At 48.5% G+C, this 27,975-nt stretch overlaps 1 protein-coding gene across 3 annotated transcripts in view; it reads right to left on the minus strand.

Moving 5' to 3' along the window:
* Positions 1 to 18,932: 18,932 nt before the first annotated feature.
* The window catches only part of LOC119446003 (uncharacterized), a 211,293-nt gene continuing 202,250 nt past the window's right edge, over positions 18,933 to 27,975 (minus strand). For all 3 annotated transcript variants that reach the window (XM_049663802.1, XM_049663803.1, XM_037710305.2), the window contains 2 exons: positions 23,530 to 24,130; positions 18,933 to 23,000 (listed from right to left, as the gene is read on the minus strand). In XM_049663802.1, coding sequence (XP_049519759.1) covers positions 22,202 to 23,000; positions 23,530 to 24,130 — 1,400 coding nt within the window. In that variant the 3' untranslated portion in view covers positions 18,933 to 22,201. The remainder of the gene's footprint in view (positions 23,001 to 23,529; positions 24,131 to 27,975) is intronic.

The raw sequence follows: 27,975 nt of genomic DNA on the forward strand, positions 1-27,975 counted from the left end.
ATTTCTGCCGTCGGCGTCGTCGTCGCCATCGCCGTGAGGTTCCGTATGACGTCAACGGCGATGAAATCGTCGCCGCGCTCTGGACGCTGTATGTGCGAGTGAAAGGGCGCGAAGGACGCGCTCTTTCACGACCCGAATATAGAGAGCAAACACGACTTCTTCCGTCGCGCGAAAGGCCGTGGGAGGACGGGAGGGAGGGAGGGGAGGCGACGTTTAGCTGCGGCACCAAATGCGTATCTATATAAAAATGTCACAGTTTCGCCCTAAGGGCGAAGCAATGAATGCGCTAGCAACACAGCAATGTCATACGAAGTAAGGTGAGCGGCTTTGGTAGCAATATGAATTGTAGTAAACATGAGCTGATTAAGTAAGCAGGTGTGCTGCGGCGTAAGTAGACCGACATGAAGAGAGACTCGATGACCACGAGAAGGCGCGTGTGAAACGGTGGTGTTGATGAGAAGCGCTTCCCGTGGGCAGCGCGTGCGAAGGGACACACCTGCAGTGCTGCACTGCCGATCCGGGCAGCATTGCATGTGTAGCGTTTGGAAAATGTGGTCCGAATATTACTAACTGATTGAACAAGCGTGGTGTGAGCGCGCACAAACAAACATGAATAGATCACACTGAATGACTGCAGACAACGACTGTCAAAACGCTGGCAGCGAGCGCATACGCCGCAGCAACGGGCGAAGGTACGTGCGGTCTATCGCTTCAACGGAAACTGAGCGGCGAATGCACAGCGCATAAAGGTCAGAGCCGTGTGGAGATAAGCGACGGTGCGAGCGAGCGACGAGCGCGGTTGTTGGCAGAGTAGAAGTGCGCCCCCTCCCCCCCCCCCCCCCTTCCGCTCCCTCCGGCGCTGGCTTCCCGCTTCCTTGCTTGCGCGTGGGAGATTGAGTGCGTTCGCTCTCCGTGATAGCGCGCGTCCCCGCTCGCTTCCGCTCGGGCATACGGCGCGCGGCGAAGATTTTATCTATAGGGAACCTCACTGCGACGGCGACGGCGACGGCGACGGCGACGCCGACGGCAAAATCCGGTTGAAGTGTCCATATAATTGCTATCGCAATAAAACGTTGCGAGGCGAGAAGGTGGGTAAGATTTCCGACGCTGCTCGACGAATGTCCCATTCTGATCTCGTCGAAAACCTCCGAGCCGCCCTCAGAGGCACCGGCAGCAGTCACCAACGCCGCGCGCGTTCGGTGCGAACGCGGGCAAAACGCCGACGGCGTCGACAACAGTTCTGCGCGTTGCTGGTGCTGCTGCATGTCCAAGTTTATACAGCTCATAAAACTACTATCCTTACTCCGTATAGCTCTCTACTAATTTGCTATCCCAATTGATGCTTCGCCTTTCTGGTGAAACTGCGTCAAATTTCTTTTTATATGTAACAGACATAGACCTATTTCTCAACCACGCATGGTGAACCATGCGGGCCCGAAAAATTATTTGAATTGGATTTTATTTCTTGATGGTCTAAATCTGTATGTTATGCAGGGACAAATGGCATTGACTGTAATGATGAGCGGCAACGGAGCCAGCTGTGGAAGACGAAGACGCTCGAGCCCTTGCTGATGATGATAGTTTCTGCGTATACAGGCGACAGACGGGCGAATCGGCTAGCCATATATGCAACTTCGCTGTAAAAAATGGAGCTGGGTAGGCCATGTTGTGAGTAGGGTGGATAACCGGTGACCATTAAGCTGATTCACACTACGCCGACACGAGAACGATTTTGGTCTGCCGACTGATGACGCGAGCAGTTTACAGGACAGAAAACGCTGTGGCTAACGGTTTAAAGGAAGGAAAATGCTGTCACCAACAGTCTGCAGACCAATATCGGTGCCATGTCGGCCTTAAGTTGTGTAAATCAGCCTTTAGAGTTACAAAATGGGTGCCAGGAGAAGGGAAGCGCAGTCGAGGACGGCAGAAAACTAGGTGGGGTGATGCAATTAGGAAATTGGCAGGTGGAAGTTGGAATCAGCTTGCGCAAGACAGGGGTAATTGGAGACCGCAGGGAGAGACCTTCGTACTGCAGTTGACATAAAAATAGGCTGCTGCTGCTGATGATGATGAATTAAGGTGCAATTAAGGTAGAATTAATTAAGGCACTCGAACCCATGCACGACCTTTCGTGGGAATCGAAGCCATGACCTTGCGTTGTGTGCACCTTGTGACGAGAACCTTTCGTCACGTGACGTCGCAGCGCTTCTGCTGACGTGGCCGCGCGAGTCACGTGACTCCGCCAGTGGCGCCACCGGACGTCGCCGCGCTTCTGCTTACGTGGCCGCAATGCTTTCGCATTCATCCACGCAGAGATAACTAAGGGCCCCTTGAATTTTTTTTTACTCATTTTAGTGTCTGTTTTGCCTTTCCTGGCATTATAGCAGGGGGTATACATCCTACGTGATATAACTGACACCCAAATCAAGCACACAAAGCGCTGTAGAAATTATGGTTGTAAAATATGTAAACATTTGCGGGCCAAAGAACATTTCATGCAGCTTACATGCAGTTTACATGACTGTGATATTGGTGTTTGGTGCAGAGTTACGAATTTATAGACTTCGTGCCTCACTTTTTCTTCCTGTATAAGAACAATTCTAACGTAAGAAATTCTTTGTGAACACGGGCCCTTGTTATCGCCCCTCATTGCACACGTGTGAATCATTGGCGGTTATTATGACTGCGTTGTGTTACTGGGCCTTTGTTCAAGATTTCACTCCCGCACTTTAGGAATTAAGCGGCGGTGTTCTGCGAGTATAGTGCATTACCGGCGGATGGCAAAGTGTCGCTATTTGGTTAAACTTTTAAAACCATTCGCAGCAGATTTTCTGGGTAATATACTTTCAGTGTCCTGCCGCTTCCTCTTCCAGTAAAAACCAAACAAGAGCCGAGATTTTCGCCGAGGGAGAGCATCAGCCGTGCCAGCGTCAGCAGAGCCGAAATCCAACAAATCCTGTTTCCCGCGATCACCATCTCCGTCTTGATTCTCCTGGCCTTCGTCCTCGCCTTCTTGGTGCCAAGCAAGCATTCGCATTCCAAGACGAGACTGCTCGATCAACTTGCCGCAGCTTGCGGAGGGGATCCGACCTGTGTTCGTGCAGTTAGAGTCATGACAGGGTCGCTGGACCTCGCGGCCGACCCATGCCTGGAGTTCGACCGTTTCGCCTGCGGCAATTGGCGTGCCGGGAATCCTCAGAGGCGCAGCTACCGCCGTGAGAGCGCGCAAAGCTACACGCGAAGCATACGCGAGGCTCTTCTCCGCGTTCTGACGCATGGTCCCGACGCGTCCCGAGCTCGCGGCATGGACGACAGCGGCGACGTAAGAAACATGGCCGCCTTCTACAGCAGCTGCCAAGCCTTCGCGGAAGCGCGCAACATCGCTCGGGTCACAACTGCCTCTGACGTCATTAGCGCTATGAATCTGGACCGCGGGACGGCGTTGCACGGGACTGTAACGGCGCGCACGGACCTTCAGAGCCTCCTGCAGTTCGTCGTTGGCAGCAGCTTCAAGATCGGCCTGCCGACCTTCGTCTCAGTCACCTTGAAGGGTGACGATACGTTTGTGGACATCGGAGAGACGCTCAACTCGACTCTCGGTCCAAGCCGCTTTGTCGAAGAGTTGTTGCGCACAGCTCTGAGAAGCATGGGTGCCGCTGACGACAACGAAACTGTCGGTGCTCTGCGCCGTGCGGACAGTTCCGCCAGCGACTGGCGATCACGTGTCAGCAGGTCCGACCCGTTCAACATTACCCGTCTTAAATACCTTGCTTCTGCCGTTTCCCGACGCCAGCTGGACGGACGCCCTCAACGAAGGCTGGGCCGGCAATGGCTCGGAGTACTCTCCCGACAGTGTCGTGCACGCGAGAGGCTTGACAGAGGTCTCCAAGATCATGACTCTGCTGTCCGAAGGCAACCTCACCGCAGAACACGGTCGCGCCTACGCGTCCGCTGTTCTCCTGGCTCAGGTGATGAAGTACGACTACCTCTTCCGCGGAGAGGGTGCTTACAACCGGACTGCTGCCTCTGAAGGAGTCGACCCATGCCTGGAAGTAACGGGGACGTACTTCAATGATCTGTTTCCGCACTGGGTGACCACTGCCCTGGTGTCGAACGACCGTATGCGCACCTTCAAGAACATGACGGAGAGGCTGCAAAACACCGTTGTTCCCCGTTACCTGCGTTCCAAGAGCATGGCTATAAACGGCAGTGAATTCTCGAAGCTCAACTTCACCATCACAGGTAAACAGTTAAAAAAAAGCGAGTGAAGAATGTCTTAATTCTTCGTGAAACGTCGTATTTATAGGTAGTATTTATTAGATCAGTGCATTTGTCTAGCTGTTCTGAACCTGTCGATGTGTTATATTTACTCAGCTGTCAGGGATATTTCTGCAGTTATGAGGAGGAAAACTATAGGGCAAGTATGTAACTATCTAGTAAATGGAGCAGCGGGTGTTATAGATGTCGGCGTTATAGATGGGCGTTATAGATCGGGCGTTATAGATGGGGAGTTGTAGATGTCGCTATAGAAAACGCTGTCTGCTGTGTGCGCGCTCCTGGGTAGCCGTTAGATGCACCATTTGGGATCCCTTTTGAGTTGTGTTTGCTTTTAATGGCACACTGCTTCAACGTTCAAGTAATTGACACGCCAGTAAACACCTCCCACGGCTTCCTTTCACTGATTTGACTTCAATCGATAAGCGGTTCTATAGCAAACGCGAGCACAGTATTATTCGGTTCATTTGTTTTATTCATAAATGAACATTGGAAAATGTGTTACATACACATATACGTAAATTCAAAACAAATGGGGGTCCCACTGTAAGACTGACAAGTGAGAGTTCCTGGAGCATAACCTACCAAATAAATACACAGATAATGCCCCCTTTCGTTGCGTGTTTCAGGCGAGAGCGGCCCTCTGAGTCGCAGGCAACGACCGCGCGTGGTGTCTACCTTCACCGCACTACGGAGACCGATTCCTGCTGAACGTGGTCCTCGCGAGCCGAGACCACGTCGGCGTCGACTACGAGGAGGGCGCCGTCCAACGGCAGCTGAGCGGCGAGCTGTCGTTTTTCCGAGTGGGCCAGCAGCCGTTTGTCGCCGTGCCGGCGAGCTTCCTCGTCGCGGACACCCTGGTCGCCAACGAGAACGTGCCGAGCCTCTACTACGCCTCTGTCGGCGTCCGGCTGCTTCTGGAATGGCTGGAGTGGATCCTCGCCATGGAAGGCGCACGGCGCACAACCGGCCACGCCGTGGCGAGAGCGCTGGAACAAATGTTCGGGGGCGCCCGCGATTGGGTGTCAATTGTTCTCGGCAGTCACGTGGCGCACCGAGAAAGACCCGATCTCGCCGAGCGGACTCTAAACGCGGCGAATGTTAGTCGCGGCACCGGCACCAATGACCAGTCACTGACCGGAGGCAACAGCGACCAGCGACTGGACGGCAGCCTGGATCAGCGAATCCAGTGTGTCCGCGATGCAGCGTCCACGGTGTTCGGAAGGGCCGTGAGCCCCAACGAAGGTCGGCTCCTGGTCCTCGCCGACTGGGCTTTGGACGTGGCGTCGACGGCCGCGGAGGCGCAGCTTCAAAGAACGAGCGATGCCGGTGAAAGCGCGTCGCAGAGGGAGAGCGACTTAGTCGACGACGATTCCGCGGAGCTGAGGATTAGTCGGCAGTTCTTCTACCTGCGCTTCTGCCACACCCTGTGCGGAGAGGACGGACCCCTGGCGGGCGCCTGTCGGTACAGGACCGCCCGTTCGCGAGACTTTGCTCGGGCGTTTCGTTGTCCCGAGCCGCCAACGCACTCGTCGTGCTAGCTGACGCCGTATTTCTTAGAACTGTGAATGAGTGTTGCTCCTTGTTTAGTATTTCTCGAATGCGAACATTTGCGTTTCTAGTGTGTTGAAGCCCCCCCTCAGTATTGGTACGCTGCTGCTGCGCTCATCTTTTTTTCTTTTTTTTTCTTATCTTTCGTTGGACTAAGAGTATTCTATTATATACTAGCTATATTTATCATATGCGTGTGGTATGTGTTGAGGACTATTGTGTCGCTAATGATAACGTGCGAGTCACTTGGACACATTGTAGTATGCATGTTGTTCTAAGTTTTGAGTAATGCAGCGTGAACATCATGTGGCAAACTGACCGCCGAAGCGTAGACACGCTTAGCTGTTACCGATTTTGTGTGTACAACCGCGCACAAGCCGAACGCATGCGTCTGTTCAGATCCCATTTTTGACCAACGTTTTCATTATTTACTTGCTCGAACGCGTTAAACAGCTATCAATTAAACCTGCGTGCAGACAGAACTGTTCTGCGGAAAAGTTGTTTCGGGAAAATGTTTCTGATGAATGTTTCGGATTACTGCTACAATACGTAATTCGCCATCAAAAAAAAAAAAAAAATTCACCGACGATTACGATACTCCGTAATGCGAAATCGGAGCGCACAGCTCTCCGTGTTTTCATTTCGCGATATATTGGCTGGCGCGGACAATCTGTCACGTGTGGCACGTTGCAAACGGAGCGAAGTGTCGCGCAACTGCCTCGCTAATCGGGAGATCGCGAGAGGCAGCGTGTGGGTGACGCGAGGGCGCGATTCACAGCTATACCGCCGCAGACAGACCTCCCAAACGACGCGCGGTACTGTGGCGCCATCTATTCCATCGATGCGAGAGTAGCCATCGTCGCCGCAGAGGCCGTCTTGCCGCGACACTACGTTTTTGTTCTCCCGCTTTCGCCATACCCTCCTCCTCCGCTTTCCGCCTCGCGTCCTCTTCGCTATCGCTGTTTTTCATTCCCTGCTGCGCGTTCGCTCTTTCATCTTTCGCTGATCTCGTTCGCTCGGTTACACCGACACTCGACGCAGGAACGGGCGCCTAAGAGCGGCGCTCTAATAACGCGATACATTGAGTGGTGTAGCCATTGCATCACAAATGAAACGAACGCAGTGAACACAAGATCGGACACCATGGGCGCGATTGCCTTTCTTGTGTTCTTTTTAACTGCACCACGATGGTTTCAGGTGTCAACCAACTATAGCCCAAGAAGAATTTATTTTAAGTTGCGTTGTTTTAATCAAAAGCCCAAGTATAAATGCCACATACCGCATGTACGCCGACTTCGAGGGGTTAACACCATTGACTTCCTTTCTGTCCTGCAACTTGCATAGTATGTGGACGGCGTAGCGGTTGCATATTCCGCGTGGAAGTCTTGTTATGGCAGCGGCGGCACAGGGCAGTGCTGGATATTTTGGCTACCTGCTGCTACCTTACCCCGTCTAATTCAAAATACCTTACAGGCCCATTGAAGGGCATTGAGTAAGGGGGACAACAGTATTTACAAGTCAAAAAATAAAATACAAAGATACAGACGAGAAAAAAAGGCAACAATACAAATATTACAAAAAGCAAAGTACAACATCTTTATACAATATTAGTACACAACGAATTCAAGTTATCACGGAATGTTTCGCGATTAGAGATGGATGCAATGTGATCCGGAAGACTATTCCGATGTGCAATAGTTTTAAAGGAAGTATTTCCAAAAACACGACACTCTTCGATATTGAAAGCGAACAAAATTTATCGGTAATAGCCGTTGTGGAAGACACGTTTCCTCTCATCGGCTAAACGCGCTTGCGTTAGTCCATGTCTTTTACAGCGTAAGCTGTTATGGGCTCATTCCAATAGCCGTTTCGGTTCGCGATGGTTGGCCGCCGCCGCCTCCGCCGGCGGCGGCCGCAACCGCTATCGCCGGAAATGCGAAAAAAAGGACCCGGTTCCCGCCGGGATCGAACCCGCGCCCGCTGCGTACTAGGCAGGCGCGTAATCAACGCGATCCAGAGCCTCCGTCAGTATGGTGGCGTCATCTAGTTATAAGGTGCCTGTAAACGCTTGCTGCATGTAACTGGACCTGGTTAACTCAAGCAGGTTAGGTGACTATTTGTCACCAGCTCGTTTTCAAGATTTCAATAAACAATGATGATGATCATCATCATCAACAACAACATCAACGTACCGTGCCACGGGTCAAGGGATGTGAGATGTTCCTCACGTATTCTGGATACCTCTTCGGTACACGTTATCACGTCTCCTCGCAAGGTACGAACCGCTGCTGATGAAGCGAATCGTAGAGCTATGCGCGGCTACAACCAGGCATCATCGGGCTCAGCAGACTGCTGTGCAGAAAGAATTACAAGCCACAGCTCGCCGTCGACGTCAGGCGGACAGTTCAAATCGTTCTCGTCAAAACGAGGTGAAGAGACTTTGCCGCGAAGACCCTGCTGTGCGTGGTGCCAAATTGGAGCTACTCTTGAGCCTCCAGCTTATGCTGTGACTGTGCTGCGTGTGCCGCGCGGGCCTGTGATTTTTTTTTTTCTACAACGCGTTGCAAAGTGTTGCAACGTGTTTGCTTAGAGGTTACCAATTCACTGATGTTCCATCTGACTAGAAATTTGCATCATTACAGAGCGTACTGTGTGCGTTGATTATTGATATCGTGATAAACACGGTGTCACTCAAAAAGTCGCCGTTTCGCCCGAAAGGCGAATTATTGATTGCGCTGGGAATCATAGAACAGCTATATGAAGTAAAGCTAGTAATTTTATCACGTGCATAAACTGCTGTAAACATTCGCTTACTAGCTAAATTAACAAGCACGCTGTCACGTGCGCATAGGCAAGCATGAACGAATCTCAATCAAGGAGCGCGGACACTCGCTGTCAGAACGCAGGCGGGATGAGCGGCATGCGAATTCCCTTCGTGGTGCCTCTCTCTGCGATGTGAACTATGCGCGCGAGAACACAGCGCACATGAAGCCATCAGCTATCTAGGGCCGCGCAGCCTTCGAACCCATCGCAAATCTAACGGCGATAAGTTGGAGTGGCGTCACGACCAGGACGCCGCTTGCTCCGGCTCGCTCGGTCGCCGCGCGCGCTCGTTCCCTTCGTGCGCGCTTGGGGTATTTGGTGGCTTGAGCCGTACTTATTATTGCGATAGCAATTATATGGACACTCAAAAGCAGATTTCTGCCGTCGGCGTCGCCGTCGCCGTCGCCGTGAGGTTCCGTATGACGTCATTTGGAGATGAAATCGTCGCCGCGCGCCGAACGCTGTATGTGCGAGTGAAAGGGCGCGAGGGGCGCGTCTTTCACGGGGAGTGAACGCACGGCGGAGAACAAACGCGCGTTCTGCGCCGTGCTCGCTTAAGGGCTGCAGAAGTAGGCGTCTCTTTTCTCCTTTACAATCACCATATATGTAGAGCAAACGCGCCTTCTTCGGACGCGCGAGAGGCCGTGGGGGAGGGGGAGGGAAGGGAGGCGACGTTTAGCTGCGGCACCAAGTGCCTATTTATATCAGAGGCTCCAGCAACAGTCACCAACGCCGCACGCATTTTGAGCTAACGCGGGCAAAACGCCGATGGCGTCGACAACAGTTCTGCGTGTTGTTGCTACCAAAGCCGCTCACCTTACTTCGTATGACATTGCTGTGTTGCTATCGCATTCATTGCTTCGCCCTTAGGGCGAAACTGTGACATTTTTATTATTATTATTGTTATTATTATTATTATTATTATTATTATTAGTAGTAGTAGTAGTAGTAGTAGTAGTAGTAGTAGTAGTAGTAGTAGTAGTAGTAGTTAGCAAACAGATATTAACACCAGAAAGAGAGAAGAAGAAAGATATAAAGAAAGTGAAAAAAAAATGAGAGCAAGGCACACCAAAACACATCACAAAGTCCCACGCACAGTATGAGCATTACAAGCAAAAGTCTAGTCCCGTGGTTGATAAGAATTCAGCATAGCTTCTTGAGCCTCATATCGAGCACGACCTTTCGTAAACTCTGTATCATTAGTTGCAGTTCGACGAAGATTAAGTTGTTGGAACTTGCTCTACAGCATAAGCTGTTAACTAATTCAAATACTTGGGTGCTACGTTGTGTAGCGACTTGTCCTGGCGTACGCATATCACTAACATCATCTCATCCTCCAATAAAACGCTAGGTTTCTTGAAACGCAGCCAGCGCCATGCGCCGGGCCATGTAAAACTTCTCGCTTTTGCATCACTAATTAGACAAAAACTTGAGCACGCCAGTTTTACCTCACCAGTGCTATAGAAGCCGTTCAGAAACGCGCAGCTAGATTCATACACTTATCATTACCACATTAGCATGTCATCGTTACAGACTGAATTCGGTTTATCGAGTATTTCTCTTTGTCGTTGTATTGCAACATTGTCATTGTACCACAAGTTCTTATTTAGCTCTCTCGGTCACTCACCTTATATCTCACCCCGGCACGCACATCTCATCGCACCGGCCGTGAACTTCGTCACCTCCCACGAGCTCGTACTCTTGCATTCTCCAAGTGTATTTTTTTTATTGCGATAGCAATTATATGGACACTCAAAAGCAGATTTCTGCCGTCGGCGTCGCCGTCGCCGTCGCCGTGAGGTTCCGTATGACGTCATTTGGAGATGAAATCGTCGCCGCGCGCCGAACGCTGTATGTGCGAGTGAAAGGGCGCGAGGGGCGCGTCTTTCACGGGGAGTGAACGCACGGCGGAGAAGAAACGCGCGTTCTGCGCCGTGCTCGCTTAAGGGCTGCAGAAGTAGGCGTCTCTTTTCTCCTTTACAATCACCATATATGTAGAGCAAACGCGCCTTCTTCGGACGCGCGAGAGGCCGTGGGGGAGGGGGAGGGAAGGGAGGCGACGTTTAGCTGCGGCACCAAGTGCCTATTTATATCAGAGGCTCCAGCAACAGTCACCAACGCCGCACGCATTTTGAGCTAACGCGGGCAAAACGCCGATGGCGTCGACAACAGTTCTGCGTGTTGTTGCTACCAAAGCCGCTCACCTTACTTCGTATGACATTGCTGTGTTGCTATCGCATTCATTGCTTCGCCCTTAGGGCGAAACTGTGACATTTTGAAGGATGTCGGCTTCCTTCTGCTTTCATGCGTGAACCGCAGTTTCTTCTCCAAAACCGCGTGAGCCGTGAAAATTTGCGGCTTGGATATCGCAAGCTATGTAACGTTGAAGAGGTCTACTGGTTTTGCAATGAAAATATGCGACGCGTCTGTCCATAAAATTTAAAAGAATACCTGCAAATTCAACACGCAAGGTTGTGCATTATGCTCCGCTAAATGCTTAACATTCCCTTAGTACTTAACTGTGAGAGACATTGCGGTTTACAACGAAGAAATATCTTGGCACTTGGTGTCAACATTATAAGTCTGTCTCAGAAGGACACTGCCCAGCGAAGCTTTCATCATGATTCTTATTATTCTGCTGAGTTGTTCCAGTCAAATGTGCCCACTTTATTAATGCGTAAAAGGAAGAGTTAGGCCCGAATTTTGTATGAAAACGTTTGCTACTATATTCACCGTCCTCTGAACCAGGCACTCTAGACTCAAAGTTTCTTTCTCCAATTTATGATGATGATGATGTTTATTGGTAATCCCTTTGAAAGGGAGCGGTGACAAATAACATTTGTCACCGCCACCTTGTCGCCGCCATCTAACCTTTTGCCTATCTGATGCCGATCTTAACTTTCGCATTTAAAACGTCTCTCCTAATATGTTACCGTCACCTACGCTTGCAAGGACTCGGTTCTATCAATCTCTTCCCTGTTTTTTTTTCCCCACCAACACTCTAAATGTCTCTTACCTCGACTGCTGACCAGTTAATCATTCCATCTTCTCTAAATCTCAACACTTCTGGAAGGTGGACATTTCCTACGGGTCTCGTTTGGGTGAAGGCTTCGCCGCTGTGCTCCATTATGATGATGATTTTTTGGCATCGCCTTTGAAACGGGGCGGTGACAAATAGTCACCTAGCCCGCTTGAGTTAATCAGTTATGTTGTACATGGGGGCTTTTCATTCCAGAATTTTTGTGTACATCTCCCCCCCCTCGATCGTTTTTCTCTTCCTCAAAACTTCTCTACATATCTACCTTGTGCCGCTACCTATGCCTGTATTGGATCCGGTCAGATCAGTCGTTTCCCTGCTTTTTCTTGTTTTTAAATTGAATTGACCGAGTTGAGCACAGCGCTGCTCCTCGACTGGACAAGGCACTACTCTTCACAAGATTTGCCGTGGAGTGTCAATGAAGCGCAGTGACCATGCACTTCTCTCGAGGGTCGGTGCAGTCCCATTCTTCCAACTCGAAGCAGTATTTCACACTGCATGTTGACGTCATATTCCTCCCTAACGCGAAGGCGACGAACTGCCAATCACAATGCACTTCCGCAGCGAACATGCCGTACCCATAGCATACCAGACGCGAGACTTTCTTGCCTGTTGATTAACTTCAGCTCGGCTTTAAACACAACCTCTGAATGTTTATAGTTCGTTGGCTTCGTGTCAACAGAGACCCTTTGGCGTGTGAATTAACGATGTTTCATTAACAAAGAATATTTTTATTTGTCACGTTATGGTTAGATTTATATCTTAAACATGAAAACGCCACCGTGACTGAATATTGAAGGCGCCGCAAGCTTCTGTAAAATGTGCTTGGGGACGCAAACCTATAGCCGCTTTCACGCGTGGGCATGCAACCACAGACATACCAACAGCTATTGGCGCCCAGCATTTCGGTACCCTAATGTTGGTGTGTATGGTTCCCTATGGTACCCTTATCTAAAGCCCTCTTTATCTCTTTGAGACGCACACGCCGTGGCGAGAGTTTTAGGGCATCTCAAAGAATACAGGTCGCTTTCCACGCCGGCGTTCGCACCGCTGGAGACAAGGCACATATGCACGAATCGACTTATATTCTAGTCACCCTATAGCTTATGCGTAAAGCCACCTATGTTACCGCTATATAGATTTGCGGATTAACAGCTATGCTTTATACGGAATTACGCAATGAAACAACAAACGCTACCTAAATATCCACCCTGCAAGTAGTATGCACCTGCAAGCCCATCATTCGTTTATTAAATGCAAGAGCTTGATAGAAGCGTTCAGCTATTCGCTTGCATTGTCAATAATTGTCATTGGTTTCTGCAGTGTTGTTTTTTTTTTCAAGTAGTCGCTTGTACTTTTTCTTAGCGCTTGCTTCTCCACGCATGTAACTAAATGCGCACTCTTGGGCGCTCCCCCTCCCCCTCCGCCTTCCCCCCATGGTGGTTCATTAATGCGCTACGTCGCTTCGCTGCTTAGCACAAGGTCTCGGGTGCTATTTACAGCTGTGGACGCCACATTCCGTGGCTTTTGTCAAAGCACGTGTCACTTTGGGACAAACAAACAAACAAACAAACAGCAAATAAATAAATAAGTAAATAAATAAATGAATAAATAAATAAATAAATAAATAAATAAATAAACAAATAAATAAATAAATAAATAAATCCAAAGCGCGTAAACATTTCTGTCCCGTCATTCTCTTTGTCGAAGTAGCGCTTATTTGAGATATTCTTCTATTGACAAATTAAGGTATGTGTAGCCAACAATACCGTCAGTTTCGACTTTACATGCGTTACGACGTCTGCGTGCGATTGCTTCAAGTACCTCAGCGTGCTCAAACTTTTCTTGTAAATACAACAATTCTGGGACACAGTACGTGGTATAGACTCATTCGAATTTAAAAGAAAAAAAAATTATCCAAACGCACCACTGCTGCTTAACTCCACGCTCACGTGGGTGGTTTTAAACATCCAATCCTCTAGGTATATCAATCGCCAACTTCGAAAATGACAATCGAAGTTATCTGTGCCGTACACGCGAGGCATAGAGGCGCTCGCTAAAGGAGTCGGGAAGGCGTTAAAGCATTGAGTCTCATAACTTAACCTTTATGCTTGCCCCGGCTACCCCGAGACCCAATTTCGCCATTAGTTTCACTCAGCTCGCAGAGCTCTATGTTTGTCCTCCCACGGCCGCATGACAAGGCACGAACCGAGAAGGTTTTCGCAGCGAGTAATCTGTGTCGGTAAATAGCCCGTGCCGAGCTTGTTAAGTATAAATACACACGTACCGTGTCTCTCGCCTTGAGCAGGCGCTAGTTGTTCTCTGGACTCTCACGCGCGCACACGCGGCGTCTCATTTTGCGAAGCAGCCGGCTGTGAAAAAGTGCCTTGACACGCTGCAGTAACAGCGTGTGTCCGTATAACCAGCCGCTCGAGCACTCGGGACACTTTCAACGGGGGCTCACAGCAAGGTGCAATTAGCTCGCTTATTTTCCCGCTCAAAATGTGTTGCAGTGCAGCAATCACGTGAGTGCAATGCTGGCGACAGGTAGCACCCTTGTACCTGTAGATCGAAGGCACAGAGTTTCACCCTTGACTGCTCTCGAGTTTCCCAATATGTACATAGCGAGCTCGCGTAATAGCCGAAGTTACAGCCTGGCACGGACTGCACAAGGACGAAAGGAGGTCCGCAGTTTGGCCTGCGATGCTTTAGTATCTTTTTTAATACTTCGACGAAAAGAACCAGGCTGGCTAAGTCATACAGGTATGAGCGGGCTTCGGCGTGAGCGCTTTATTATAGTTGATGCGTGGTTCCGTCGCCTGTGTGGGCCGTCGCTCTGCGCAGCCCTAACACCAAGACACAAGAGTGAGCAGTCCAGCGGGCCCGGGAGGCGGTGACGAGGCAAGGCCTCGAAGTCCCCTCATGGAAGACCTGAGCCTGGGTCGTTAACCTTCGCCAGATATTTAATAAAGCTGTTTCCAATTCATCCATTACCGCAATTTCACCCATTTAACCTCGCGTTCCATTGATTTTTCTTTCTTTCTATAATTTTGCGATGAGACAAACTAGAGGTCGCACAGTATAACGATGCTGTCGACCGTGAACAATTATATGTCGAAGTGTGTATTGTACGGAATATGTTTTGGGTGATACTATATATGGCTGTTGGTTTGCTGGGTGGAATTGCTGTCACGCTACACACGCACACAAAAAATTAAGACATTTCGCAACTATATGTTTTTCCCCCCAAAGAACTCTATATTCAACCTCTTATATAACAGTTTATTGTACGAATAAAAACAAAGGCATCAACGCCTTTATTCCAGGATGGCGCTTGTGGCAAGCTTGGGCATTAGGTCAAGAAAGCGCGCAAATAACAGTTGGTAGTGAAGTGTGGTTGCGCTAGTCAGCCACTCGGCGAAAGGGATGGGTGGGAGGGGAGGGCTATTATTGGATGGTGTTTTCATAGCATGTCTGGTGCGCTGGGATAGACACCACAGTGGCTACATCGATGGGAGTCTTCAGCGAGTAGGCCCCAGAGGAGGTGCCTGTGTGCATGCTGGCATGAGTAGACTGTTCGTCCAGCTTGCCGGATAAATGTGCCGTGTCACGTTGAAAGGTCTTGGTGCAGCTTAGGGTGCCCCGTGCTCATCCCTGTCTGAGTGCAATTGTGGTGGCGGCGGTCGTGCCACTATAGTAGACTCGTCCGTGAAGTGGGAGACTGGCGTACCATGTCGCAGGGGGGGCTTATAATCAATTCGTTGATTCCCCAACATCCTCTCATGACTGAGGATCCACATACACTACAAGTGTCGATGGAGATATTCCTGTTACTACTAAGAGGAAGCTTTGAAATGAAATTAAATTATGGGGCTTTACGTTCCAAAACCCGGATCAGAACACGCCGTAGTGGGGGATTCCGGATTAATTTCGACCAGCAGGGGTTGTTTAACGTGCACCCAATGCACGGTATACAGGTGTTCGTGCAAGTTCGCCCCCATCTAAATGCGTCCGCCGCGGTCGGGATTTGATCCCGCGACCTGGCGCTTTGCAGCGCGACGCCAAAGCCACTGAGCCACCACGGCGGGTAGAAAGCTTTAGCTCGGCATGGCATGGCACGGCATGGCAAGAACTTCATTTTGGTCCAGAGAAACTAGGGCCCCAGGGCAAAAGCCCCCGGGCTAAGTCGGTAGTTCCTATCGAAATACATGGGAACGGCGAAATCATTTTTCTCGACAGCCGCAGCGATGATTTTGAGAGGTTTGTTGCATTTAAAAGAAGTGAAAATCTAGTGAGTGTAGAAGCAGATTTCTTGCTCAGGTTTTCATTTTTATATTTTTTACAAATCTGTTTAAACTATAGCAAAACAATATAAAAAAGAATCCTTCATCAACCAAGTTTTTAACACTGTAATTCAGTGTTAAATAATAATATAAAAATAATGTAAACTACAGCTAAGAATGCATCTCAAGAAGACAAATTTATGTATTATACACCGCTCTGAAATAAATGCCACCAATCTGTTAGTAGGACTTTTGAAAAACCCTCGTAAATATTGCAACAATTTCGGGTAAGCTGTAAATTTATATACCAAACTTATCCCCTTTATATGCTATGACACATGCAGTATGCCGAACTGCGACATCTATTCTCGATGCGGAGTTACTGATTTGTAAACTTCGTGCTCAACATTTTTTTAACTTACAAACTTGTCGGAATTCTCGTAACAAAAAAAAAAAAAAAAAAATTCCAAGCCTAAAATGAAAACTTTGTTCCCTAGTGCCACTATAACTTGGCTATTTCTCTGAAGTGTATAAAATTTTATTCGAATCGGTCCAGCGGTTGTCTGATGAAAACATTTTTGTGTTTGCATGTATTTGAATAGCCGGCATCGGAGTTGGCGCCGAGCTAAAGCTTCCGTTTAAATGACGTGTTTAGACAAGTCGTCGTGTGGCAGTTATTGCATTCGAGGGCTTCTCCAGTGTTTCGCGATAAGCGAGCCATGACCATTCCAGATGTTATTAATAATATAAAAGTATGCGTGTCTCACGGACTTCCTCTTGCCCTGATTCTTTCAAATATGCCCTCAATAACACAATACTAGCCTTTGTAACCATGTTATAAATATCTTGACATGCACATCACTAGCAATTTCTCGTAGAAAGTGCATCTAAAATAAATATTTAACAACGCTAACCATATGCTTGGTTTCATACGCAGCAATTTTCACCAGCGCGACTGTTCACTTTAAGTTACAACTTTATAAAACATTGGTACGTCCCAAGCGCGAATATGCCTGCTCCATTTGGGACACTGGTCAAGCTAATCTAACAAACAAAACTTCTAGAATAACTTCTGACGAGGGCTGCCCACTTCATTTTATGAAATTATGAGCGTCTCGCAAGCGTATCATGAATGAAACTGACTCTCGGTTTGCCAGACATTGCCTTACGTCATAAGTGTTGCGCATATGCCTCTTTCATAAGATTTACTACACTAATCCCGTTTTAAAAGACTAGTTGTTCCTTCAACCAACCTACATTTCACCTGAAATCGATCACCAAATGAAGCTGGGGGTACCACCATGCCAATACAACGCATCTTTTTAATCATTCATACTACGTATACTGCCGACGACTTGTATAACATTTCCGCCTTCATCGCTACCATCAGTGACACCACTAGTTTCAAGAATGTTTCGAACGACTTATGTGCGACGTCGTATCACACATATGTACAGACAGTAGGCTTTAGGCATTTGTGCACAAAGCTTTGATTATTTAACTAAATACATAGGTGCGCACCGGTGTAACATGTGCGCCCTCAACCTAGGCATATAAATACTCGTGAAGTTGCTCTTTGAGTAAGTGTTGCGTAGCACGTTGGTCGTTCTGTGTGTCCTCACTTGTCGTTGCTTGTTGGGAGATATGTAGTACATCTTTGCCCGGAGTCAGTGTGCCTTAATGTCACTGGTAAACATTACGTATACCATCAAATAATGCCTTAATATATAGCGAAAGGACGCGTTTCTTTTTTTTTTCATGTATATATATTATTTTACTTTCTTGTGCTTTTACAATACCATCGACTTCACATGAAAATGCAAGCGGCACTTATAAATTGAATAGGCCCCATTGTATTGTTGGTAATTTTATTTCAGTTGCGTTAGTAACTGCATTACCGAGGTAGTATTTGGTTAGTACTGATTTAGTGCTTTTTTATAGCTTCAGCAGGTAGTGAAAAGTACTAACCATCATTTTACTATACCTACACTTACTAATAAGGTAGTGCTTTTGGGGACTAGTAATGTGTTAGTATTTAATTAATGAATATGACGACCTTTTTTTTAAACAGTGTATGTACTCAATACTTCTCTCTGTAATGACCTCGGGCCTTGAGAATATGCAAATAAATAAATAAATAAATAAATAAATAAATAAATAAATAAATAAATAAATAAATAAATAAATAAATAAATAAATATAAAATGATCATGCATCGCTTTATAAAAAATTATAAGAAATTTATAAAAAATTATAGAAATTTGTAAGTAAAAATTATGGGGCTTTACGTGCCAAAACCAGTTCTGATTATGAGGCACGCCGTAGTGGGGGACTCCGGAAATGTTGACCACCTGGGGTTCTTTAACGTGCACCTAAATCTAAGAACACGGATGCTTTCGCATTTCGCCACCATCGAAATGCGGCCGCCGTGGCCAGGATTCAATCCCGTGACCTCGTGCTCAGCAGCCCAACACCTATAGCCACTGAGCAACCACGGCGGGTGTGGCGTCATTCTTATTCATTCGAAATATTCGTGTATGTTTAATTCAGCAGTGAAAATTGACTTGAACGAGCATCTTGTTCCTTACGTTTGTACCACAGGGAGGTAGGTCTAGCTAGCTCTCTTGCGCTGGTGTCTTTGAATCTTGAGGTTTCAGTTGGAAGACCGAACTCCGCTGCTGTTTCTACGCGACTTGTGATAAATATACATCGCGAAAATGGCTACGAGCCTTGAGTGCGCTGCACGAATTCAAGGATTAAGAGGGTGACAGTGACAGTGACAAGAACTTTTATTGGTACTGAGAAACTGGCCAGGGGGAGCCGAAGGCTCCCTCAGATTAAGAGGGTACCCATAAAATAATTATTGCATGGTTGCCTTGATTGTTCACCAACCTTGAACAATCACGGGAAACATCAGCGGTGGCAGGAACATCGTCCCCGAAATGAAACACATACGACTCCAGTGCTCACACGTAATCGCATTTATTCATCGTCTCGGCAACAATGTGAACTGTGTGTATGTGTCTTCGTCGACGGCTGGTTTCTCAAGGCTCACGGAGGGCACTCAGCAAACCACGACATTGTCAATCATCTCGCACTGCACACACATATACAAACGCACACCCGTCACACCCGTGCATCTCGGGCGCACCGGCAAGGTAGTGAAAGAAAAAAAAAAAAAGAACTACAAACAGCAACAAGTGTCATCGAAGACGCAGCCAATCGTCGCCCTATACAGGAAGCACGAAGACAACCAGCAACGGAGGAATATATTAGAAATTCACGCTAACAGGTATCGTCGTCGTCTCGTCGAAGGCACCTCGTTCGGTGACGGGACGCGCTGTCGAATCTCGCTGACTTCCGTTTGTCGTCTCCGCTGCACATAGGCACGCACGTGTGGTCACGAGGCACAGGGGGTTGGTGGTGTAGAGAGAGAGGAAGGAAGGAGAGACGAGTATAGTCCTACCGGTAGTTCGTTAGCGCAGTCAAAGATGGCGGAAGGTGGAGGGGGGGTTACGGGCAATCGCGGCGGAGATGAACACACAAAAACACAGAAGAGGGCGCGCACTCGTGCGGACCATTGTTCGGAGGCGCGAGGCAGTCGTCCGTGAACGCGTTGGACGCACGGCGAAGCGACGGCGACGAGTACGCCCGTCCTTTCCTATGCCGGTTCAATCAACCCATCGCGGGTGCGGGTGCGGCTTCCTCTAGCCCGCGACCACTTCGCGGGCCGAGCGGCAGGGTATGTGTTTCCTGCTTTTTTTTTTTTTAGAAATACAAAAAATAAAAGAAACACGTTGACGCTCGTGGGAGTCGGCTGTCAAGCTGAAGACGGAACTCGAAGTTAGTAGCAAGTAAGGTGAGACGACCGAAATCTTTCTGGGACCAATCTCAGAGTTGAACGATGCGTGCCCGTGTTAAGTGATAGTAGACGTCAGGTGTTGCGTTTCTCTCGGGGATGTCACTTGCGTGTTGCTTGCCGTGGCACTCGCGACAGCCGCAGACATGTAAAGGTGTGGACACCGCTGCCAATACCAGCGGGACCATGCATGGCAGGCGAGCAACTGCACTGCTGGCCAACGGACTCCCACGGGTCGATCGAGTAATACAATTTGCTCGCTGATTAGACTCATTTCTATGGCATAATCAAAGGCTTGAGCTGAACGTTTATTGTACACGAGGTGTTGTAGGTGTTTGCGAAACGAAAACTGTGGTGTCGCGACGGTCACGTTCGCTGTCAGACGCGATCACCTATATCGTTTTTCTAGGAAAGAACAGATGGAGCGATTCGCTTTTGTGAGCTACTAAACTTCGTGTCATTCAGGCAGTTTGGTGGTGATGTTAATTGTGCATAATGTAACTTTGTTGTACTATTCCTCGCGCCGTGGCAACTAAATGCATGTCAGTACAGTTCAAGGACGTTAGTTCATCAGCGGGCCAGTAAGACCATAGTTCCAACACTCTGGTGTGCAGCCCCAGAAACGCACGCGTATTATACAATATACCAGAAGCGATCGTGTTGCAAACGCTTGGCTACTAGCGTACGTAACGCACGATTTGATACTAGGCACGAGAGCGCCCATGTGCCGTTCCCGTACATTCCCCTACAGGCACTGAGTGGCAATGAGTAAATGGCGTGAGAGCGTGTGCTCTGTTCAGGTAACGATGTGTGTATTTACAGTGATGGCTGAATTTGTTACTCGTAGGAAGCAAGAAACATATAAGCATTATTTTTTTACCCCGGTTACACTAGATATGATCTCAAAGAATTTGTCTTCTGCAATTAGTTCCTGCTCGCCACGATGTATCAGGCGGTTTTACATAAAAGCGATTAATGCGGTAATAACTGCATCGACGAGACCGTTTTGTCAGCAGCGTTAACAAGACGGCAGACACACCGCATGCGCGGCCTAACACGAGTGAACGCCTTTTATTCTTTTACGTTTGGCGCAATCAAAGACACTCACTAACGTTCTGTACATGTCATAGCGAAAAGCGACTCACTTTGTTATTAAAGGATATCTCTATAGGTGTATTGCTGCCCCCTGAAACGCTCGTTTTGGCGTTTTAATGCGCTTAATGTTCAGTGAAACGCTGTGAATTCAAGCGAAAGCCACATAGCGCAGTTCTTTGTCGTGCCATCATAGCCGTTATATTCACGTGTGGCGCATGAACGGTGAACTGAAACGATCTAGAAGATGCAGATTTATAAAACTAGAGCACAGCAAGGCACGTTCCTCAATCCAGTTTGCTTTTTGGCAAGGATTCGGCAGTAGGCATAATTCCCAACATTGTTGGCGCTGCAACCGGAAAAACCTTCAAGCCAGCGCACGAGAACTTCGGTTCCCTGGCATTGTAGTATGTGCGTATTTGAAAGGGCGGACGTGTGACCTCAACTTTGGTGCTAGTGAGAAAAAGTTGAGCGCAAGCATCACAAGTTTCTCATGCAATTAGGCACTTCGCATGGATTAAAACTGCGCACGAAAGCTGTTTGGCCGATAGACAGGAGACATTTACTGCTTGGAACGAGAGATTGTGTGGCAAGTCAGTCAAAGAAAACCAAGTATACGCAGTTTATCAACGAAAGGGGTCTGTTGTTTCGCTCTCTTCACAATATGCTCTAGTGGAACTACGTCGAAAGTTTACCATCTCGCGCAACCCACTACTGCAAGAAGCAGTGAAGTTCAATCTGGTTGTCGCAAGATTTAACGTAGCCTTGGAGAGAGGATGACTGTAATGTAAGAAAAAACTGGAAAAGGGCGATTTACAAGGAACTGCGTTCAATGTCGTAGCCAACGTAGTTCGGTCGCGTCTATTTTAGCCGCGTAACTACATGACACAAGGGAGTGCGCTATCACTACGCAATTTTGCGTATGGTCCCTAGCTGACGAACTTGAGTCTGCTCGCTACCTTTGACTTCCATCTGAAGGTGTTTCTTCTCTTTCTATAAGACCTTGATTCTCACGTTCTCTAAGTTGCGGAGCAAGGATAGGTTTCTATCGCAATATACTAAGGTCCTCAATCCGGCATTGCTTTCAATCATCAATCACGGAGCGCCACAGCGCTGAGGCGCACGTCGTTTCCTGGAGCGCCGGGGGCTGCTTGTTTGACACTTTTTCGAGAGACACAAGAGCAGTGTTATGTACACGATCCGTCGCAGCTCCACCGCGGCGTCGCATGCTCGCCTTTCTTCAAAGGGCCAAAAGGGGCCCGCGTCGTTACATATGTACACCTAGATGAATTCGGAGATGACCGTCAGCCTCCCGGCAGGTCCCGCAGGCACGTGCCACTGGCTAGTGGGGCTGCCGATCCTGCGGATGGCGTTGATGCCACCCAGCCGATTCTGCTGGAAGGGGAACCTACGAACAGCCACAAATCCGTCGTCGATTCCTTCGCAGTCGAAAACGAGCTTGTGCTTCTTGAGGCCGATCCTCTTCTTGGCTTTGCGCACGTAGTTCCGGCGAATGACGAACGACGAGCGCCCGTTCTTCATGATGGCCTCCATGACCTTCTGGCCCAGACTGTAAGGGTCGCTCGTAATGGCGGGATCCTTGACCAGGACGTCCTCGGCCACGACTTCGGGTTCCTGTTCGGCGGGCGGATTGTACAGGGACATGAGGGACTCGCTCCTGGGTTGTCGCCACGGCGCCCGGAACCCGTCTTCCGCCTGGTCGTCGTCGCCGTCCTCCATCTTGTCGATAAGGTCAAGGTCGTTCATGGAGTACGATGCGTTACGAGAGCCGGCGATATTGCAGCAGGACTCCTGGTACGGCGGCGGGTCGGTGGGCTTCTGGATGCGGCCGTATCCGCCGCCGGCCTCTGTCGAATGGTGTTGTTGGACCACGCCGTACGTGGCGTAAGCGACGTCCGAGCCGGTCGAAGGCCGCATGCGCACCTCGCCGCCGCAAGGCCGGGTGTCGTGAAACTCGAAGTCGTCGTTGGCGTCCGTCGTGAATGAGCCGGCGTCGTCCGAGTCGGACTCCTCCTCGGGAGCACTGAGTGTGCCACAGCTCTCTCCGGCAACGGTGGACCTGCGCCGAACACAACGCAAAAATTAGTGCTTAGTTCCATTACATCTTATTACGAAGTAACATTAAAACTGCACATGAAAAGCTTTTAAAGTTATCTCGGCAGACACGCGTGTATACAGGGGACATATCAAATTCAGGCAAAGCGTCTACTTGTTGCATCAGTGATATATAACTTCTTTTCGCAGTTGAAATCCACAAGCAACTTCCTTCTGTTATCGCCGCAACGATCCAGTGAAACTATAGGTTACACGACACTACGCATCATTGCGCCAGCGCATGAAGTTAGTCCCCTGTTACAGAAGAAAATCGTTACGTTAGTGAACATATGTTAGTGACAACTACTACAAGGATATTAAATATCGTGTTTCAACTAGGTGAATCCAACTTTCTGTGCTCTGGATAACGCAAGAACTCTACTAAATCATCGGTCGAAACCTTTACAGCTCGCTTTAGGCGCATTGACTATTACACACTATCAATAAAATTGTCACGCCCGCTTTCTTTACAGAAGCACGAGCCCTGTCCTCACCTGAGACTGAGCGTGTCCGACAGGGTCGCGTAGATGTGATCCTCTTCCTGGGCCTGCTGTATCCACGCCGGCAGGTCCTGCGGCGTCAAGACGGCCGCCTGATGGCGTCGCTCGCTCTCGTCGGGCCGCGACTTCTCGGAGTCGTAGTCGACGGCCGGGATGTGCACCTTGACCGCCGAGTCGATGGAACAGCAGCTTCCGGCGTCTTCCAGGGGCCGCTTTAGCGGTGACCCCGGACTGCCGGGTGAATGCAGTTGCTGCTGTTGCTGCTGCTGCTGCTGCTGCTGCAGGTGCTGCTGTTGTAAGTGCTGTTGGTGCTGCAGCTGGACGGCGCAGCTTCGTAGGTACGCCGCCTTGTCGAGCACGCAGTCGACGTTGTAGATGCCCTGCACCAGGTAACTGGGAGGCGGCAGACCGGGAATCCGGGGCCGGTCGCTGCCCCTCGAAGAGCTGGAGCGGCCCGGACGAGTCTTGGACACGCGGCCGTAGTTGGCCGACGAGCGTTTGTAGTTTGTGACGATGCCGATGGGCGCCACGGGGCCCAGGTGCTTGATGTAGCTCTTGGCGTCGCCGGTGTACAGCCGGTACCGGTTCTCGTCACCTGCGTCGAGCGAAAGGGAGAGCACGTGAGCGTGACGGAAGGAGAACACAGGGGGAACTTAAATGAAGTGCATGCCTGATTCTCACTGTTGTTACACACTTACGAGAACTTTAGAGTATGGCGCACTTGAAATAAATTATGGCGTCCTTATTGACCACATTGCTCCCGTGTATAAAGTGTTCATTCGTGTTGGCACATGGCGGTTATATAACTACATACGAGCGAAATAATAGTGAGATGCCGTCAATTCTAAGGTGGTATAACTGAAACTCCCAGTTACATCCTGTTGATGAATGTCATGTGCTTTCACATTTCTGTGAGGGGCAGAATTTATTGACACGTGGTGACGCTCAAGCGGAGCAATTGCCGGCCATGGTCTGCCAGGCTACAACCCCGCCTGTAGTAGCATCATCCCCGCCACTATCAAACCATGCACAACGAAAACGAAAAGACTGCGTTTATTCATACCCATGCTTTCACATTGCAGCTGGCACGACAGAATCCGCATGCAGTTCCAAGGGGCCAGCTAGGCCACTACTGATTTGTGAGCGCGACATTAACGTGGCAGCTATTTCAATACCGGACAAAGGCATATGTATTTCACGACGACACGACGCTCGGGCCTCGCATAAAGGATTGCACCGAACACGCAGAATGTGAAGCGACACTGTTCACTTTTTACCAGAACGGTTATGATGATTTTTATCACGCCGTCTGCAAGGCGTTCGAAGGCGCAGCGGCTCCCCAACTGCGACCCGAAGAGCAGTGGGCCACTCACCACTGTTATAAGGAAGGATACAAAAAAACCGTTATCAGGGAATTTGCAACACGCTGTCTAAAGCGACTGCTTCTGCCAGTACACTCTGCAACAAGAGAGTACACTGTGTCCAGCATACAATTCCAAAAGTAATCGGGAAATAATTGCGTTCGGACGCACGGGCTGTGGCAGTGCCCTTGAATTTGCATCTTTACTCTGCGCCGCGAAACTTGATTCTTGTGAGGACGAGGGAATTTGTTTCTAATGAGCGTGACTTGTCTAGAGTCTTCAATTAGAGGACATTAAACGCAGCGGGCAAAATGGCTGGGGCAGGCTGCCAGGGACTTTAATTGGTACGTGCAAGAAGCGCGGTAAGAATGCACGGTTGCTGTGAGGCCGCACCCTTGGTAACTGCTATGCACCACGGACGGCGGCCTTAGCCATCGGTCGATGTAAGATAAGAAAACTTCCAGCGCGTCAGCGTATTAGCATAACAGAGACAAAGAGGAAAAAAAGAAAGTAAGAAACAAAAGGACAGTGCAAATAGCAAATTAGTTGCGTTAAGTCCTTCTGCGCTGTTAGCGGAGATCGCGAAAGTGATGGCAGGCCATACAGCTGAAAGCAGTATTAATAGTTGCGCAATGCGCATTATTTGCACTAAGGGGCGCAGGCCATTGTCATCGTTTAACGAACGGTGCCACGGCGACTCGGAACGCTGCATTAAGAACGTTTGAATACGTGATGACCTTCTATATTATATATGATTCAGACAGCTTTTAGATTTAGACTGCCTGTGGAGGTCTTATCGGGTACTATGCCTAGCTATTAATTCCACTGTCTTGCCCATTTATAAGAATGAGCATAGTCATAATGCAGACAACAGCTGATTAATTGTTGAAGCCGTTACTCCACAGACTGCGTGTTGTCTGTGGACTTCGGCCAAGTTATAGAGCTTCAGAACTTTTCAAGAGATAGTCATAGATTCAACTGGTTTAATGCGTTTGGAACTTCAAACGACAGCCACTAATATATATATATATATATATATATATATATATATATATATATACATACATACATACATACATACATACTCGATGTCTCAATGGGCCAAAGCGAATTTTGAAAAATGAGAAGCACAACTTCGCGGTTATATATATATATATATATATATATATATATATATATATATATATATTGTAAAAAGTATAGGAGCATGTAGGCGATATATGGTGCATATGGCGTTCATAGTGTGACCCGCTGAAGTGTACCAAAACGTCAAAACATTACAGAACGGTCAATAATATTTGTTAGCCGCATGCTATCTTATACATTTCCCCATAAACCATATATTTAAGCAAAGCTATGTAGGCCCTATCCTTTCACGTGCACAACGTCTCGAAAGCGAATCGCTCGTTCACGCAGGGTAACTTTTAGTTGTTCTTTAACGCGCTTGAAACCACGCATAATGCCTGAAAGAAAAACGCTTAGTAAACTCGCACGAAGTATCCGTATGAAAAGGGGACGAGCAGGAAGATTAAAATAAAATAAAAGCAACAGCAACAAAGGCGTTTACGAATCACCCATAACAAAGAAGATCTCATCCGCCACCGGAGCCCGTCACTGCTTGACATTTCACCAATAATCAAGTGAAACGCGTTAAAATTAAAAGAGCAAGCGTGAAATTACTTTAATTCTGGGGTTTTACGTGACTTAACCAAGATATGATTACGAGGCACGCCGTAGTGGGGTCTCCGGATTATTTCGACCACCTGCAGTTCTTTAACGTGCCCCCAATGCACGGTACATGGCGACCTTGCATTTCGCCCCCATAGATAACACAAAATATCTTTGATCATATCAGACACACAAGGGAGCGCCGAACCAACAGCAAAAGACGCAGAGACAATCGCACAAAAAGCTTGAGATAAAAAGGGTCGCAAAGCTTGCATTGTGACAGTGAACATGAATTCTTATTTCTTCCTTCTAATTAAAGAAACCTGTCTCCGAGTGTTTGATATCTTGCCTGGTACGGAAGGAAATATTGCTGCAGAACGGCAGAACGATACTCGAGCCCATAACGATATCGACCAGTAGCGCGGTTGCAAGCTCAGTATAGAGCAGCCAATACTCCTTCACGTTTCCATTTTAGGCAACACGCTGCAATGCACTGCGCATTTGATAGAGCCACGAAGTCGACGGCTTCCTTATGCTCGATGACTTCGTTTCTACCACGTACCATATTAGCGTCGTACAGATACGGAACTTTGCGATGTTCGCAGAACGTTCCTATAAGCGAGCCATTATATCTGCCATCCGCGGCGATTTATAGCTCCATGGAGGAAGCGAACCACCCGTAGAATCTTACGTACTGGTATTACTCCCGTTCGACACGAGCACGTCCTTCCCGCTAATAGGCACGATCGAACGTCGTTAGTTGAGCACCACCCTCCCCTACCTCAACTCCTCGCCCACACGTGCACATTTTGTTAACAGTAGTGAGACGCGCACCAAATGCCACGGATTTTTCTACAAAATTACTGGGAGGAATTGTGAGGTTGCGATTATTCAGCTATCTGGTAACCATGGGAATGATATATGTATTCACTAGATGGATTTCCCTATAATCTTCGTGTTTGCGGCTTCAGACGTTCTTGTGCGCTTATCTATTAGACTTTCAAAATTTCAAGAAAAACAACAACAACATATCTTTCTAAACGCACGAAGGCGATGCCATCCTGCACCCAGGTATAATCATCGCGACCGGTTGCATTAATAACGCAATACCTTGGATCAATGTGTAAAGTCACAAAGCCGTTTAAAGCCAGAAGAAAGAACTTTAGGCAAATCCATGCGGAATCGTCCATTATCGTGCTGGCTTAACTGCCATACTTGCAGCTGCCGTAGAGAACTTGGAAAAACCACGGCCATCTCAGAGGATGTGGCCAAACTACTTTTGTTCACAAGCTCGAGCCACTGTGGCATGCAGAAAGTGAGCGTGCCGCAGGCTCTTTAGTACAACGATACACAGTCGTGAAACAACAGCGGTGATTTTCGGCGGCACAAAGTGCCGATGCGATCGGAGTAT

Source organism: Dermacentor silvarum, chromosome 3 (genome assembly GCF_013339745.2).
Source record: "Dermacentor silvarum isolate Dsil-2018 chromosome 3, BIME_Dsil_1.4, whole genome shotgun sequence".
NCBI classification, from domain to species: Eukaryota; Metazoa; Arthropoda; class Arachnida; order Ixodida; family Ixodidae; genus Dermacentor; species Dermacentor silvarum.